Source organism: Sinocyclocheilus rhinocerous, unplaced genomic scaffold (assembly GCF_001515625.1).
Source record: "Sinocyclocheilus rhinocerous isolate Xijiao unplaced genomic scaffold, SAMN03320098_v1.1 scaffold430, whole genome shotgun sequence".
NCBI lineage: Eukaryota > Metazoa > Chordata > Actinopteri > Cypriniformes > Cyprinidae > Sinocyclocheilus > Sinocyclocheilus rhinocerous.
In genome coordinates, this window is record NW_015668442.1 from 694,787 (window position 1) to 696,977 (window position 2,191).

The 2,191-nt window shown below is 33.5% G+C and overlaps 1 protein-coding gene across 1 annotated transcript in view; it reads left to right on the top strand.

Moving 5' to 3' along the window:
- Positions 1–2,191, top strand: part of LOC107734018 (trafficking protein particle complex subunit 9-like) — a 181,729-nt gene that overhangs the window by 77,041 nt on the left and 102,497 nt on the right. The window contains exon 11 of the mRNA XM_016545874.1: positions 1,324–1,409. Coding sequence (XP_016401360.1) covers positions 1,324–1,409 — 86 coding nt within the window. The remainder of the gene's footprint in view (positions 1–1,323; positions 1,410–2,191) is intronic.

Here is a 2,191-nt window from a genome sequence, read left to right on the forward strand (position 1 = left end):
TCACTCACTCACACACACACACACACACACACACACACACACATTTTATTTATTTATTATTAATTTTTTTATTTACCTTTTTCTTTTGACTGTTATTTATTACATTTAATGTACTTGTTTAATTAATTTATTAACTTATTTTTTATTTTATTTAGTGTTACTTGTTTATTTACATTTCGGATTTACTTTTATTTACATGTATTTACTTTTATGTACTTGTTTATGTATTTATTTATTTATTTTAGTTTTAATTTATTTACTTTTATTTGCTTACCTTTATATACTTGATTGGTAATTAATTTGTTTTATTTTCTCATTTTATATGTTTACTCTTATTTGCTTTCATTTATTTATGCACATTTATTCATTTACATCTTTATTTTTAATTTATTTTCTTGTTTAATTTTTTATTTATTTACTTGTTTATTTGACATATCACAGCTTATTCCTATCAATATCACTTTCTTCTTACATAAATGATTTCAATATTTCATGTTCATCATTATTTAGGTATTTGGTAAGTAGCTGTGTGAAAAACCTGAATAATGTACAAAATGAACTCCCTGTTTTTTTATTTTATTTATTTCTGTCTGTCTGTCTGTAAAAATAAAATTAAAATTAAAATAACTGTGTGAAAAAACAGCTGTGTGAAAAAATAGCTGTGTGAAAATCCTGGATAACCATTTCTTTTTAGTGTGAAATACACAATGAGCTCCAGATTCATGGAATTGATGAGAAATGTCAACAATAGCCGTATTTTAGAGGCGATGGACAAGAATAGATACAGTTGGTTTTCATTCTTTGAAAATAATTAATGCGTTCTAAACTCCATATGGCCTTCAGCGGCGGATGATTATTAGTGTGAGACGGGGCTCTGGTTAATTTGAGCGTGAAATCTGCGACCATACTGTAGATAATACAGTGAATATATCTCCTCCCGAGGGAACGAGGGGCCATTGTTTGGAAACGCTTAATCAGTATCAGACTCTGTCTCTGGATTAATGGAAAAGCTCAGTAGAGTAACTCCAGTTCACTAGCTTCCAGCTCTGGAGGATTTACTCAGAAACATAGAGCATAATTTAGCTGAAGAGAATCATATAGTGTTCCTGTTGCTTAACTGGTAGCAACCGTAGTGCTAGGAACACCAAGGTCATGGGTTTGATTTTGGTCGTCATTTATAGAGCAGTGCATGCAAGCATATTGATCAGGCCTGTCAACATCAATGAATCATCTTATATTTAAGAGCTTAATGCTTTTCGTTCTTTATGCATTTATACAGTGTGCTGCTTTTCATTTATGTGTGTGTGTGTGTGTGTGTTGCAGATTTCCAGTGGGTGCAGGGCGACGTGTGTGAGGTGCAGTTGATGGTCTATAATCCGATGCCATTTGAGCTGCGGGTCGAAAACATGGTAAGCATACAGTATTTGATTTATAAAATATTTGATGATGTTATAAAATGAAATAATAAATTCGTTTGGGGCTTGACTTTAACACCTGCCAAATGCGGGTGGATTTCAGCAGTGGGTGGGTAACAAGGTCACTCCCACTAGCCACTTTGTCGGGCTAAATTTTATATACAGTAACAGAGCTTGACATTAATTCTTGTCTGGGACAAGTGGATTTTTTGAAAGGGCAAGTGAAAGAAGAGAATTTTACTTGCCCGACCGGACAACAAATCTGATTAAAACATCTAATTAGGGAAGCACCGAAATTTCGGCGAGATTCGGTGTAAACGGTAGTGTTGGGTTAGAGTCCACCTAAGTCGAGTCCGAGTCGAGTCCGAGTCTTTAATCAATCGAGTACGAGTCAAGTCCGAGTCCAAAATGGGTCCCAACGAAGCTCTATTATTTATTAGTATCTTAACATTGTTTTAACCTTTACAACTAGAAAAACGCAATATCCATTTAAATGTAACAAAAGCAAACCTCTATTGCATCTTGCCATTTTGATTTTTGATTAATAATCAGTGTCCTGCTTTGCTTAGCAAACTTAAAGTCATGTAACAGAAGTTATGGCTGAATTGATTTATGTATTGTGACATATTTCAGAGTGAAAATATGAATGTGAAAAAGAATGTGAAAAATTAAAGGGCGGGACTTGACTTTATTCATCGTTAAAGTAAACGTATAAATTCAAGAGTGGGGGTAAAGGAGTAGGTATCTTGGTGAATGGGACCTTAAGAGCAGAAAAT